This window comes from Polypterus senegalus, chromosome 15 (assembly GCF_016835505.1).
Source record: "Polypterus senegalus isolate Bchr_013 chromosome 15, ASM1683550v1, whole genome shotgun sequence".
Lineage (NCBI taxonomy): Eukaryota > Metazoa > Chordata > Cladistia > Polypteriformes > Polypteridae > Polypterus > Polypterus senegalus.
The window spans coordinates 110,993,349-111,008,198 of record NC_053168.1 but is presented as its reverse complement, the minus strand read 5'-3'; the positions used below and the strand labels follow the sequence as shown (position 1 = coordinate 111,008,198).

Sequence of the window (14,850 nt, the reverse complement as noted above, 5' to 3'; positions counted from 1 at the left end):
GAGCTATAGCAACCACTATTGTCACGAGTCTGTATTTAACACAAGCATTTGGATTCATTTTAGTTTTAATGATGTTTTAGGAAGAAGAATTTGAGATAAAATGTGCTATTTCCTGGAACTGATATATAAAATTCAGTTTATGTATTGGTCTTTATTGGATTATTATCATTCTAACAATACATTCGGAAACTTTGATGTTTGGTAAGAAAAGGAAATCAGTTATTCAGACTCTTTAATGTATGGATGATAAGAAATCTGTAATGCATGAGGTGAAAAGAACAAAGCTATACTGGGGCTTTCATCTTCAATACTGATATACATGCTTTAAACAGTTTTGGTTGTTTTTCATACAACACTGACTGCACTCCCTACCACTGGAATTAACCTGCATCTACTTAGAAATTCTGTTTGTTTCAATAACTGACAAAATGTAGTTTTGAAGGATATGCTGGTCACAGCCTCTGGTTGGGGAATTTTAATTGCAGTCTTGTCTAACGTCTATGTTATCTAACCTTTTTCCAAATAAACATAAAATAACATCAAATGGCTAATAAGAATATCGTTCACACATTTTCCCCCAAACAGAACAGACTGTATCACAACTAGAAACTTCAAAGTAAACGTGGCTTGCCGGCACTTGGCTATTTATAGTACGCACAAGACATGTACATTTTCTGTAAATGATTATGACATATTCAAGAAAGAACAAAAGAATCTAGTTTTCAGATAGTACACAAAAGCAGTGCAGAAATGTCTAACTTGAAGTGAATAGCTTATGAATAAAGAATGACAAGTGTCAGTGCATGTTGTTGTAACAGTAAAGTAGATACATTTAAAAGACTGTAGTTACAATAATGAATGAATTCATTTATCTACATCAACAGAAAGTGTAAAGTCTTTTTAGTCAAAAACTGAAAAGGATGTCAGAACAGAAGCTCTTACTACAAAGAATCAAAGAATAATTCAGATTTATCAAAATACTAGCAGCCATGTAAAACAAAATACATAAGCAAGTAGCTGCAGAGATTTAAAATTATTAATGTCTTGTTACTGAATAATAAAGTGAAGCTTGTTTTAAAACTCCAGTTTTGTGTAAATGCAGTGATAGGTACAGCCTGTAAATAAGAAGATGCCCATATCTCTTGTAGTAATGTCAGTTTACAAAAACAACTGTGACAGCATGGGTTTACAGGAAATGAAAGTGTATAAAAGGTGACAATTTAAAACAGTTTTGTGTTTAAATTGGATATTGAAACCTACCCAAAATTCAGTTTTAACTAAACACAGAAAAATGTGAACCTCCCACATACTCCAGTTCTTACTCATTTGAAAACACAGAATTTGAACTGTCCTTGACTGGATCTATAACTTAAAGATTAACAATGGTCAAGATATTGAAACATTAGACTCCTCACATTTTAGACATTATTCACAACATTATTATTCATGGCCAACATAAGCTTTACAGATTACCTAATAATATCAACGCCACTTTACAAGGCTGTACATTATGGCTGAGAAAATTACAAAATACAATAATAAATGGGTTTATGACCAATAATGTTTTTCACTAAATAATCCTAATAATTAATAACAAATTCTATACTTTGTTCATGCACTTTAATGAAAAAGATGAAGGCCTCCTTAAAATTCAGGGATACATTTAAAATATTGGTGGTGTCAATGACTTCAGCAATTAACTTTAACTACATTACTATTTCAATAATTTAATATTATCTTGAGTCTTCAACATTTGAAAGACTGTAAAAGCAAGAGAGGTTATGTGTGTAGATATATATATATATATATATATTTTTTGTTCATGAGCAGTATAGTGAAGCAGCAGTTACTAGGAATCTGTGTCACTCCAAAGCTCCATGCAGCCAAGTAATTACATATTATAACTGTCAGCAACTTCAAGTGTTAAATTTTTTTTAGTATATTTAAAATATTTTGTGTGGTTTTCTTGAAATAAATTTTTTAATTTTCATATTCTTTTCATTGTATTCTTGATGAGAACATTCAGTGTCTTATTTCTTAGGATGCTGTTATATACGCCACAGGTATTGATTTGGGGAAACATGGAGGGAAGTTATAGGATGAAGCACAACCACCAACATGTTTTCTGTTTCCATAAAAGTGGAGGGGAGAGCACTGGAAGCTTAATGATATCTGGTTATATAGCCACAAGCTCTGCTGTCTTTTGGCTTTCACGGAAGTCTCCACTCATTTGCAGACCTACTTCTGAAGATGATAGAGCTCCATCTGACCAACTCAATGGAGCCATATTTCCTTTTCATACACCTTTCTTTTTCAAGATTTCAAGTGGACATTTAATGGGGTCTCTCTTGGAGTTCAAACCCTTTTCTTTGTTGTTTGTGATTCTTTAACATTCTCTCCCCATTGTGGGGTTGTTGGTGCACACATATCAATCTATGATATGGTAGATGCCATCTTATTTAAGAGTGTGTGACTATGGATGTTCCTCACCTGAACTTTAAAATAAATAAAGGAAAAATTCTTCACACTCTATTAAGAAAACAAAAATAATTATGTCTTATCCACATGAAAACCTTTGGTTCTACTGCTAAAACTTACTGATTGTGCGTGTGTGTTTTATTTTTTTAAAATTTTTGCTCAGATCCACTGTCTATTTGTTTCATTTGTATTAACTATGTTTTTTGTAGCTAAACTGTATATATGACCATGGCTGAGAAGGTTGTGCAGAATCATGCCTAATACAAAAAGGCCTTCACCTAATATGAAGGATGTAAATTGGATACATTTTGTAATATCCTGTATTCTGGCATATTCCAGGATGTTGATGATGCACCTGAGGTGATAATATTAATTAAGAATATTTGTTAGAAATATAAACATACAATGTAAATTGCAAACCTTGTCACAATAATACTGGCCATCACCATCTGTGTTGTTGCCTTTTGAAACATTATCATAGCTGTCCAGGAACTGCTTATCTACTCCATCAAGTGGATGAGACCCTGAGAGTCTGTGGATGATCTTGACATTTGCAGCATCTTCCTTAGGTGATTGGGATAATGGAAGATTCTGTGGGGATTGCTGTGAATTTTTTTGCGTGTCACTGCTCTCCACCATAGTTCTGCAAAATGAATCAATCAGTCAACTAACAGATTTGCCTGTCCATTCAAAAACATAAAAATAAGTTAAGCAATTCAAATATGCAGATATATCACTGTAATTACCCAACCATGACAAAAGGGATATCTTAAGTGAAGTTACACCCCTAGCTGTTTCAACCTGGTGCACCAATAGCTATTTACACAAGGTAAGGGTCAATAAGATCTTGCTGTTCAGGTCAGCATCCCTGAAAAGTAAGAATTCAGTCAGAGAAGAACATTTTAGAAAGCTGCACAATCAATGATAACAAGTAATATATTAGGATGATTTAGGTACAACATGTTGCAATAGAGAATTAAAAATTTCCAATTCCTTCTCAATGGATTATTCTTGAGTATCTAATTTAATTAGTTTTTTTAACTACATTTGTGCTTACAGCTTTAACCATCAGAAAGTTTTATTACCTTGTAATAAAGAAAATGAATATGCAAGACCCATTGCTTTCAACTCTAAGTAATATTTTGATAACAGTTGATTGAGGTTATAGTTGCTCAATCAGATGTTTATTAGAAAATAATACATATCTAGTGTGAACAGGTTTAAGGTGTAAAATAATTAAACGTCCAAAAACCATGTGGATTTTATTTGAAAACATATTTACAAAACAATACTGTAATGTCTCTGGAAAAAGTTATATTGAAATTTTGTAGTGGTTGGTTGACAAGTGTGGAATTGTTGCAGGGTCTAATTAATAATTTGCCATGCAGGCCATACTTTAAATGTTGCTGGCAGTAGCTAGTGAGACTGAGTTTGGTTCTGTACAGAACTGGAGTGAAACATTTAGACAAAAAGTCAACAGTGTTCAGCACAAAGCAGTCCTCTACTGCAGTATTTGCACACATCGTTTAAAGAAAATGCACAACGTATGAACGTTTTATACTTGGTTGGCGCTTTGTTTTTTCCACAGCAAGTGTACATCTTCCTGCCCTGGGAAAAGAGAAGAAAAAAAACTAAAAACAAAAGCAGGTTAAAGTGTGCCACAGGAGTTTTTCCCCATATGGTTAATTAATGGAGGACTATTATCAGTGTTTAAATGGAAACAGCGCTCATTCTCAATTGACTATTTCATTCTAAGATGGGGACTAAATGCCAGTTTCAGTATGTTCAATACACAATGAGCCTTGTTTGAGACCTATTGCATGTGTCTTACTATAGAATAATGTTTGTATATTCTACTTGAGCTTTACTTCAGCAGCACTACATTAGCAATAATTGCTTATCATACTTTTATTTAGAGCAATTTACAAATCTGAAAAAAAGAGTATTGGTGTTTATTAAAGAAAGATTAAGTTAATAATACCTAACATTTTAAAGCAAAGCATAGGTTATAATTAGTTCTATGGTTAAGGGAAGGGTTTATAAAAAAAAAACAAAACACTGGTAGCTATCAGAGCATGCTGGCCTCTATTTTAACTCAATATACCAGTTGTGTTACTTGGTGGTGCTGTGGGAGGAAGCAGGAACTCAAGAACCGGCTTACGAAGCTAAAAAACTTTCCTTTTCTTCTTTACAGGTGAATCAAAATAATAATTTGCTTATTACTTTAAGTAATAAATGTTAAGTGAATAGCTGGCTAAAGAGCACTGTGCATAAAACCGCACATTAGCAAAAGTAACTAAAATGTGTGCTGTCAGAAATAATTTAAAAAGTTGATGTTGTAATAACAAAATAAAAACCATAGGTATAGCAGTTATTTCCCAATGTTTTTAATGTGGGAAAACAAGACAACTATCTGAGTATGTGAAAAGGAACAGCAGTAAATAAGAAATTTTTAGAGCAAGACTGACTTTCACAATGCCGTTATCCAAGTGTAGAGCAACAGGATTAGGTAAAATCACCCCCAAATGCTCTGAATGAACATTGTTTAAAGGGCAGAAGGCTATCCATTTTACTAATGATTGACTCCACAAGCTAGCTGCTCAGAGTAATACAATGAGGAAATTAGTGCAAGGACCAAACAATCAGATATTCACTTGCATTCTATTATCAGTTTTAGGATTTGGATACATTTTTTTTTTTTTTATAATACATTCGACTTACAAGCCATAGTAACCCTACATAGATTTAGGAATTGTAGGATGTAGTTTGAGTGAGTAATAATTTCTTCTAAACATGAATTCCAATGCATCTGGTGTGATATGTTTGATTTAACGGGCTAGCACAAAACACGCAGCCAAATGTGAGACACTGCCAGTGCTCACATGAGCTTCTCAACTTAACAATTCATTTTTATCCAATAGAGAGGTCTTCCTGTTGCTTTGTCATCCATACATTCTGTTCAGAGCAGCAGGAGGGGTAGAGAAATCCCAGTTAGAAATGCCAACCTCAAAGCACAGAAAGGCCAATCTTAGTGCAGTTTGAAAATATCACTGTCTCCTTTAGAGAGCAGGTGGCTGTTTTGAAGTCTCACTCGGAGTTCAATGAATGCAAGTCATACCCCACTTTAATGTTTCACGTATAACAGTATCCAGACTGGACTTAAACCTACTGCTTACAGGTGCATGGAGTAACAATGCAACAGTCGACAAGCGAGCAGTGGAGGAAGAATGGTAGGATTATGTTGCACCTGGAAGTGTGGAACCCACAAGTTAACAGCCATTTCAGTATGTGGATAAGGCAGCTAGGTAGTAATGTTAAGTTTGCAGTTTATCGTCGATCAATGTACATGAAACAACAAAATTCATCAGCAGCGACAAAATATCTGTTAGAAGGAGAGTATTTTATATTTTATTACAAAATGCTGTTTGCATAATGCAACACCTTTTCAGCAATGAATAACTTTTATGAGCAGCAACATAACAGTTAAAAGGTGCAATAATTTGCACTCTTATGCAATCAATGGTGGTGGGTTCATTTGCGCAGATGCTTAGATTATACAGATCATTTATAATGGCAGACAGCTTTTTCTTTTTTTAACTGAAAGAAGAGAAATAAGGATTATACTGGAGTACAGGTTACACCATTTGATTTTCTCATGAAAGAGCAGGCTTATACAACAGTGTGGGGGTACATTTGGAAAAATATGGTAAAGTATGAAGATAGTCAAGGTCAGTCTAACATGGCTGAAATTGTGTCACTTAAGATCAAGCGTGTTCACAAAGTTCATCACATTTTTTGATATGAAAACATCAGGCGTGCATGTTAGAAGGTACGCATTGACATGACTAACAGAAATGTAACATTTTTGAATGTAGTCAGTCAACATTACCTATTTTACCCATACTTAATCAGGAAAAATAAAGAACATTCAAGTATGAGACATTATTCAATAATTTATTAAGACCCTGAAAATATTTCCAGGGGTCTAAGATATTATAAATCAACAGTAGATGATACACAGACTGTTCAAAAATTTATTTTTCTTTGTTAAACTGTCTTGAACTTGTTGCAACATATTCTTAAGAAGATACTGTTCTCAGTTTCCTTAGAGTATTTACCACAGTACTGTACAGCTGATGAATAGTCTTGTGCTGCTTTGAGACATTTATCTTCTCCCAAAAACTTTCTGTAATTTTTTTTGTGAGGAGTTTCCTAGCTGGAAGGCAAGCAATGGGTCACAAGTAAATCTGAAAAGTGGAAACACAATTGTCTCCACACGTTTCCTAGGATTAGCACTTTAAATGCAAAGGAAGGCTCACAAGTGAAGAAACAGCAGGAACTTGCAGAAGTAGTCTAGCCTAGTGTCTCTTGAGCAAGTGAAAGGATATTCAAGACTCTGTAAGCAATATTAAATTGCCTTGTAGCCAGGGCCCTTCTGAATGTGTACATGGGAAGAAAGTAGGAACATGGTGAACCACTGGAAAGTAGGCAGGTTGTGGTGTGAAGACACAGAGATGTTGTTGGTGGTGGCTGGGTGTTGAGGGGTGAGTTTCTGTGGTGCTGCTAGCCATCCCACCAATGGACAGAGGAACAAAATCTGTATAGTGAGGGTCAGTAAATGTATTGTTTAACTTATTTTTTTTTATTTGTACTTTGTGTTCTTCCCAATAATATCCATCCATTAAGTTTATTTTTAACAACAGTGGCAATGTTTTCATATCTTTCATCCTTAATAAGATTTCTGGAAGTGGAGGACTGCCAAGAGGTTCCCCCCCTCTCATAGGGCATTTACCTGTATTCATTTTAAAATGCTTCTTCGGGCCTTGAAATCCTTGGTTTTTAATACAGAAAGCAATAGGCACTCATGTTTTGATTAATTTCCTCACTCAGAAGACATTTAAAGATAAGTGAAAAATGATAACTCACAACAGCAATGCAACTATTTGTAGAGCATCCTTAATTTTTTGGCACTGCCTCAAGTTTTCACAGGTTGGTAAATTAACCATATAAGCTAACACATTTACAGTAACTTCCTGTTTGAGGTAACAAAACAGCATTTCCCCAGAAGATGCAAAATATAAAACGAAATACATACAGTAAAAATCCTAAAATAGAAAGGCGTTCTCTGAAATTAGAATATTTAAACCAAAAGCTTGTCTGAAAAAGAATTTAAAGCCTCATACTAAAATGAACAAAAGTGGACAAGAAATACAATACAAAATAAACAGGAATACATACAATTCCTATAGCATGCAGCATTCCAGTGCAAGAGCATCTATTAATTTCTCTAGAGGTACACATTGTTTAGAGCTTTTATTTTAAGTTTAGCACAGAATGTCTTCATGTCAAAAACTGGAACACTTACTATATGCCCTCAGAACTTACATATCCCATTAATGTTTAATGGCCCAAGAACTGTGTTTACAAATATTCAATATAACATGCCTGTAAACTGGACAAGCCACACATTTTTTTTTTTTTACACTTGGATCATATAAACATAAATTTCCCCTCAAATTTGAAAGACTGTAACTCTTACAATTAAATTACGGTTTGCAGTAACTTATAAACAAAGCTCTTGGCTAAACTTTAACACAGCTGTAATTGACCTAGGAATCCACACTTCTGTCATAATTACATATGGATTGCCGTTCAGGGGCAACTCGGCGACAGACAACTTGGCGACATCCTTTACCAATTAGGTAATAGTTAGGTTCAAAGAGATTTTTAATGATATTTAAAAGACAATGTAGGGTGGCGGAAAATCCACAGAACCACCTGCTTTATGTGAGTCCCAATACGTTGAGCGTAAAGATATTCCTTAAGCCGTACTCGCAGGTCACCTTTTGTATTCTAAATATCGTTACCATATGATTACAATCAATACAATTTATATAAAGGATTAGCAATTTTGGTTGCAGAAGATAATGTAAGATAGAGTTTGTTCCATCTGCAGAATAAAGTTTGTTCGTCAATCATATAAATTTATTTTCAACATTTTAAATCATGTTGTCATTTAAATATAATTAAAAAATCTCTTTGAACCTAACTATTACCTAACTGGTAAAGGATACCGCTGAGATGTATTTCGCCAAGTTGTTCCTTCGCCGAATTGACTGTCACCCAGTTGCCACCAAACCATGGATTGCACCCATTTGGAAAATAAAACTTTTATAGTTTTAATTTCCAAATACAGTAGATTAAAAATTCATGCAGTTTAAAAAGTATTTATGAAGATGTATAGTTTAGTTAGATAAACCTCTACTTAATTATGGACTTTGCTTAATTATGATATTAGATCTTTGCCCTTGGGTAACAGAAATATTATATTTTCAAATGCACCAAAGCAATTACAGGTACTTATTGTGGTCCATTATAAACTTACTATTTTTCCAGTTGTACAGCATAAATTGTCAAGTAACACTTCAACAGCATACAAAAGATTATTATTATTAGGTAATAATATTGGCAAAACATTAAGTCGCTTCTATATAGCAGGACTGGTTCCATCTTCCTTAAATAGAGAATTTAGGTTTTTAACAGAAACCTAATATATGTTGCAAAGGGACTGGTTCACATTTTGGAAAAGTAAGTAATTTAAATACATAACACCCAATATGTTGACATTACTGCATATACTTCATCTGCTTTGAAATCTCTGAATCGTGAAATGTTTCCTTGTTTGTGGCACCGATTTCTTCTCTGATTTTCAGATACGTTGAAGTTATAATAATCATAGCTACCTCCTTCAGTGAGGTCAATGAGATCTCTAGCCTGTAGAATGACCCAGCGCTGAAGAAGGTCATGCTTGATACATGGCTCTATAAAATGTTTTTTTAAATTATAACATTGCAATAATGTATGTACCAAACTCTTCAACATACCTAAGAAGCAGAGCATGCATAGTGAAAACAGTACAATTACACTGACTGATCAAAGAACATTAGATAAATTAATTTTATGATATGCCAAGTCTTTCATACAACATCAGAATATACAGGCTAAAAGATACAACATCTGAAATGAAAACAACCAGAAAAGACTTCTGAAGGCATTCTGTATACAGTATCAGTATTACATAATGTTCATAAAATATGTCTAAAAATAATCTACACTATATTAATAGAAAGGGGTAATTAGTAGTAAAGTTAGACAGGTGTTGTTTCAACTTACGTTTTGCAAGGGCTGTGATTCTGAGATGACTCCGTATCACTGTCCTTGGAGTTTGAGGTGTAGAATACATCTTCTGTCTCAGGAATATATGCAATCTCACTGGTTAGGTTGTCCACAGATGAGTGCCGGGGTTTTCGAATTTCATGACGTAATCGAGGGCTCCTCCTAATCCAAAATATGAACATTTATTAGGCTTTGTTGATGCCCTTGAACAGAAATATTTCACTTTCTCTTTCTATGATTAACATGGATTTCCAGTACAGTAACACCAAAAGGATTAAAATTCTCTACAGGTACCATACCACCAGAGTACTAGAGTGCAAATATTCTGTCCCTGGTCAATACTAATTAGCCTTGACAACAAATATTTTACTTTTTCTATAAGGTAACACTTTTTCACATTAGGAAGCATAAGAACATAAAAAAAACACAAGGAATCTATCCACCGTTGTTTAAAGCCAGACAGAGGCAAACGTAACAACTTGGTACTTTTCAGCTCATGGTAAATTTCTGTTTTCAAAAGCGTGGAGGAAAAGGAACTGAAACCAGCATTAGTTAGCTGAATGCTTGTTAACTGTACATAGTACATCAAGAAACAGTTGTGAGGTTGAAATGAAATTAAGATATCATTGACTATTGGCTTTTCACTTTATCAAGTTTAACTATAAAATGTTGTGGAGGACTGCCGGCTTCGTGCTCTGGCCCTCACCCCCAGGCCGCCAGGAGGGGCTCTCCCGACAGCAGGATCGTGCCCCGAGTTCCAGCGAGGCCTTATGGACTATGTAGTATTTATAAACAGCCCTGCTGGATACCTTGGGGGCCACCGGGAGTCGCTGTAGGGGGGCTCGCGGGTCCTTGTGTGCCCTATAACCCGGGAGTACATCACGGTCACGTGACAGGAAGGAACAACGTGCTTGTTGAAGGGGTTGAAGAAAAGGACTGTTTACCCTGACCCGGAAGGAATAAGGAACTGTGGACTGATTGGGCAGGAACACCTCCGGGTCAGGGTGTATAAACGGGACTAAGGGCCAGTCCAGACACTGAATTGAGCTGGGAGGTAGAGGGGCGAAGTGTCTGGGCGAGGAGGAGAGAGAATATTATTGTGGTGATTTGATATATGAGTAGTGTGGAGTGTGCTTTGTGCACAGTATTGATAAATAATAAAAAGTCTTGGACTTGTATCCAGTGTCTAGCGTGGTACCTGAGGGTTCAAGGGAGCAATAGCGTCCCCTACTGCCACAATGTATTAAGGCCATAAACCAAGACTAAAAAAACTCTGTGCAGTTTAGGATGACACAATAAGGATTTGTATCCATCTTTTGATGTATGTTCCATCACTCTTAATTCAATACATGGTCCTAGGATCATGACACTGGTTTTAGGGCATTTATTGTATGGCTTTGAGATTTTATTTATTTCACACTCATATAAAAATATTAAAAGATCCAATGGGATAATTATTATGATACCTGAACAGACAACTGTATTTTTTTTCACATTATGAATACAGTAAGCAGTTGACTTATAATTGGCCAGTATTTTGCAGATTTTAAAGGCAAAATGATGCAAGGGCTTGACCAACTTTGGAGTAATATGGGAGAGGCTTATGCACTATTGTAACCTTAAAAATTCCAAAGACTGGAGCATCTCAATTACACTGAGGTTAGAATATTAGCATGAATAAATATCTGAAATCATGCTTATGGACTGTATCTAAATCTATAAATATTTAAAACTTAATAAAACAGGATTTGCCTTTGGTGGGACACTTGCATGGAATGCAACTTTATATGTTAAATACAATGCAATGCTGAATTGTATAAGTTAAACATTCACATATCCAGCATTCCAGATTGTAATTATTCCCAGGGTTGAGGAAGGCTCCCTTTTCACCTTACTTTACCACTTTGGAACCCCTGAAAACTACAACCCCAATTCCAATGAAGTTGGGACGTTGTGTAAAACGTAAATAAAAACAGAATACAATGATTTGCAAATCCTTTTCAACCTATATTCAATTGAATACACTACAAAGACAAGATATCGAATGTTCAAACTGATAAACTTTATTATTGTTTTGCAAATCTTCACTCATTTTGAATTTGATGCCTGCAACACGTTCCAAAAAAGCTGGGACAGGGGCTTGTTTACCACTGTGTTATATCACCTTTCCTTTTAACAGCACTCAATAAGCTTTTGGGAACTGAGGACACTAATTGTTGAAGTTGTGTAGGTGGAATTCTTTCCCATTCTTGCTTGATGTACAACTTCAGTTGCTCAACAGTCTGGGGTCTCCGTTGTCGTATTTTTCGCTTCAAAATGCGACACACATTTTCAATGGGAGACAGGTCTGGACTGCAGGCAGGCCAGTCTAGTACCTGCACTCTTTTACTACGAAGCCACGCTGTTGTAACACATGCAGAATGTGGCTTCGCTTTGTCCTGCTGAAATAAGCAGGGACGTCCCTGAAAAAGACGTCGCTTGGATGGAAGCATATGTTGCTCCAAAACCTGTATGTACCTTTCAGCATTAATTGTGCCTTCACAGATGTGCAAGTTACCCATGCCATGGGCACTAACACACCCCCATACCATCACAGATGCTGGCTTTTGAACTTTGCGCTGATAACAATCCGGATGGTCCTTTTCCTCTATGGCCCGGAGGACACGATGTCCATGATTTCCAAAAACAATTTGAAATGTGGACTCATCAGACCAGACCACACTTTTCCACTTTGCGTCAGTCCATCTCAGATGAGCTCGGGCACAGAGAAGCTGGCAGCGTTTCTGGGGGTTGTTGATATATGGCTTTCGCTTTGCATGGTAGAGTTTTAACTTGCACTTGTAGATGTAACGATGAACTGTGTTAACTGACAATGGTTTTCTGAAGTATTCCTGAGCCTACGTGGTAATATCCTTTACAGAATGATATTGGTTTTTAATGCAGTGCCGCCTGAGGGATCAAAGGTCATGGGCATCCAGTGTTGGTATTCAGCCTTGCCACTTATGTGCAGAGATTTCTCCGGATTCTCTGAATCTTTTGATGATACTATGGACAGTAGATGATGAAATCCCTAGATTCCTTGCAATTATACACTGAGAAACCTTGTTCTTAAACTGCTGGACTATTTGCCCACACAGTTGTTCACAAAGTGGTAAACCTTGCCCCATCCTTGCTTGAGAACGACTGAGCCTTTTGGGGATGCTCCTTTTATACCCAATCATGACAAACACCTGTTTCCAATTAACCTGTTCACCTGTGGAATGTTCAAAACAGGTGTTTTTTTAAACACTCCTCAACTTTCCCAGTCTTTTGCTGCCCCTGTCCCAGCTTTTTTGGAACGTGTTGCAAGCATCAAATTCAAAATGAGTGAAGATTTGCAAAACAACAATAAAGTTTATCAGTTTGAACATTAGATATCTTATCTTCGTAGTGTATTAAATTGAATATAGGTTGAAAAGGATTTACAAATCTTTGTATTCTGTTTTTATTTATGTTTTACACAACATCCCAACTTCATTGGAATTGGGGTTGTAAGTGGTAGGAGCTCAGGCTGAGCACACCCATGGAACAGCTTGCAAAAAGCTGCTGATTTGGTCTATTTCAGTTTATTTTCAAGTGAGTTAAATTAGGTTACAACACTTCCTCTCTTCCATTTCCCCTAAAGTGTATTCTATTAAGGAGTACATTCTAATAAGTAGTTAAATGATTATTTATAATGAGTAGGCAAATACAGCATGCCGCTGATTTGTTTATTTTCATTTGCCTTTTATTCTTATTGCAGCCTACCAAGGAGAATTAAAGACAATTAAAATTGTGCTTGCGGGCAAGTCCAATTCAAATTGGTCAGTCATTTGCTTAATGAGGAATATACTACTTTTTATCCCGAAATGATATGTGCTCATGGCTTATTACAACCTCACAGTAGAAGGTATATGACCTGATTAAGTAAGTGTTATACTTACAAGAAAAATACGTTTACTGTAAAAATAACAAGTGTGCAAAAATAAAACTGTAGTAGGACTTAAAATCAATGTAGCTGGATATGCAATAAACTACAGTCCTTTCAGCTTGCTATTTGATAATGATGAATCTAGCTTCTACTTAACAGTATAAGTAGAGGTAAATTCAATAAAGCAAACATTGTTAACTTTGCATTAGACAAAGCAGACTCAAATAATATAAAATACTGCAGAGTATAGCTCCTTGAAATTGATAACTGAATTCAGAGTTTAATAATTTTCTGCCAAACAAATTTTGAAGATTGGGATTGGCCATAAAAACCACAATCAGTGCACCCTCAGACAATCATAAGTCAACTTAACAGTATATCCTTAAACTATTCAATTAAATTAGTTTAAACTAGAGGTAATCTGCTGTATGTAAAAATACTATAAATAAAAAGATTTACATATTATGTCATTGAACAAATTCAAACAATGTTGTCGTCATTTACTGTATAAATGGATTTTGGTTTTATAAAAATCAGAAACAACAAAAAAAAGCTACTGTGACGGGGGTTAGCTTGTATCAATGGTATCAACCTTTGCAACCAGAGAGGATAATCTCATTATATGTAAATGAAAAGATACACTAAAATTGATTAAATGTAACCTATTAATGAAATCAGAAATGTTTCTGTGAAAATTCTAAAGTAGTATGGTGTATTGACAGTGTGGGCTAATCAACATAATGAGGATTACAAAGTGCTTATTTTTTTCCTTCACAAAAAAAAAGAAAAACATATACTACAATTAGGAATGATCAGCCTTCTACAATTTCTTTTTTATTGCAGATTTTACCAGTCATATCCTTCTGTTTGAAACAAAATAAGCCTACATTTTCTACATTTAGATAAATGGTTGTCTGCCTTGGGTTCCCTGTGGCCCTAAACTGAAAGAGGCATAAAAACAATATTCAGATAAAATAAAAATAATAACTGGCTCCTAAAATATTAAACATATCTGAAAGCAACACTTAAAATATACAGACAAGTTAATAAATGAATTTAAACAGATTTAAGAAAATGTGTATTTGTAAAAACAGAATTACTAAAGATGTATTGGAGCACCCTCTGCTGGAGGCAAATCAACCAACTGACAGTAAGGATATGTTACAATATTTGTTATTAGGATACAAAATTTAGAATCACTGATAGAAATGTGTCACATCACAGTAAGCTTGTAAAGTCTCATTGTT

At 35.1% G+C, this 14,850-nt stretch overlaps 1 protein-coding gene across 4 annotated transcripts in view; it reads right to left on the bottom strand.

Annotated features, from left to right (window-relative positions):
- The window catches only part of ptpn3 (protein tyrosine phosphatase non-receptor type 3), a 383,558-nt gene that overhangs the window by 108,344 nt on the left and 260,364 nt on the right, over positions 1-14,850 (bottom strand). For all 4 annotated transcript variants that reach the window (XM_039737294.1, XM_039737296.1, XM_039737297.1 and 1 more), the window contains exons 14-15: positions 9,652-9,816; positions 2,899-3,121 (exon numbers count right to left, since the gene is read on the bottom strand). In XM_039737294.1, coding sequence (XP_039593228.1) covers positions 2,899-3,121; positions 9,652-9,816 — 388 coding nt within the window. The remainder of the gene's footprint in view (positions 1-2,898; positions 3,122-9,651; positions 9,817-14,850) is intronic.